Source organism: Cladophialophora immunda (assembly GCF_000835495.1).
Source record: "Cladophialophora immunda strain CBS 83496 unplaced genomic scaffold supercont1.268, whole genome shotgun sequence".
In the NCBI taxonomy this organism is placed as follows: domain Eukaryota; kingdom Fungi; phylum Ascomycota; class Eurotiomycetes; order Chaetothyriales; family Herpotrichiellaceae; genus Cladophialophora; species Cladophialophora immunda.
The window spans coordinates 1-1,095 of record NW_015622808.1 but is presented as its reverse complement, the minus strand read 5'-3'; the positions used below and the strand labels follow the sequence as shown (position 1 = coordinate 1,095).

Below are 1,095 nucleotides of genomic sequence, written 5' to 3'. Positions count from 1 at the left end.
CCCTTTTCCTCTAATTATTGAAGAGCGACTAGGAGGCGAGAAGTATTCCACATCAACCCTCCCTTTAATCAACATAATGATTTCCCAAGTTCAACGCTCTAAATCTAGCATTATAGTGACGTATACCCTAGGATATTGACTCGTGAGTGAATCACCGAAATCTTCAAACTATATTACTGTAGTGTGAATTATTCTGAATAACTTTATTCCCGACAAAGAGGCTAGAGGCGAGGACAATTTTCGTGAGATCCTTTTATTCCATACCCGGTGCGAGACTGAAACTATTTTGACTCTCTATCACTCTCAGGTGCCGAGTATCCTCAAGATTGTAGACATATTTCGTGGGCTTTCGGAAACTTCCCTCTTGGACTCTCGAACCGGAGCAATCACTGCCGTGTCGGTGACGGGACCGCCTTCGCCGAGGATCCAGAAGTCGGAGTCTCGCACCCATTTAAGGTTATTTGATCGTAAAAGATTGTCACTCTCGCTCAGTTGAGCTTTTCTCACAAGTTTCAGTGCATCTCTAGCGAGACCTAGCTGCGAGGGAGGCTCCGGTTCATCAATCAGCTGAGTTGCATCTCCTTCTCGAGGCTCAACAAGCTCTGAGAACAACATCAAGGCGTCCTTTTCTTCTCCGTGTTTCTCCATGACGTCGGCAAGCGTGAGGCGAACCCAAAGTAATTCCCGATTGTTCCTGTCTCGGTTGTTGCCAGTGGCCTGATCGAGGAGGTTGAGGAGGGCAAACTTGGGGATGTCGTATTCCCCATTGTCGAGTTCGACCAAAGAACGAATGTGCACCATCTGGCAGTGCCGCTCAAAGTCCTGTTGTAGGACCGACGAACTAGAGACCTCTTCGAGTAGTTCCAGGCATGACGCCCCGTCCCCTTTGTCCCTGAGTAACAGGGCAAGCTGAAAGGCCGCATCCAGGCACACGTTGACATTGATGCTGAAAATTTGTTTTCGACCTTCCCACCCCTCAAAAAGATTCTTCTGTGCTTCGGCATAGTTCCCCTGCTTTCGTTGAACTGCGCCCAACGCTGTTTGAGCCATAGCCACGAAACCGTTGATCTGGCCAACTATCGGGCTCAATACCTC

At 48.7% G+C, this 1,095-nt stretch overlaps 1 protein-coding gene across 1 annotated transcript; it reads right to left on the bottom strand.

Moving 5' to 3' along the window:
• Positions 1–193: 193 nt before the first annotated feature.
• On the bottom strand, positions 194–1,095 carry PV07_12874 (uncharacterized protein; the record flags this gene model as incomplete). The annotated part of the gene is made up of 1 exon (XM_016400445.1): positions 194–1,095. A coding segment is annotated over one exon (792 nt), but the record flags the coding sequence as incomplete, so codon positions are not given.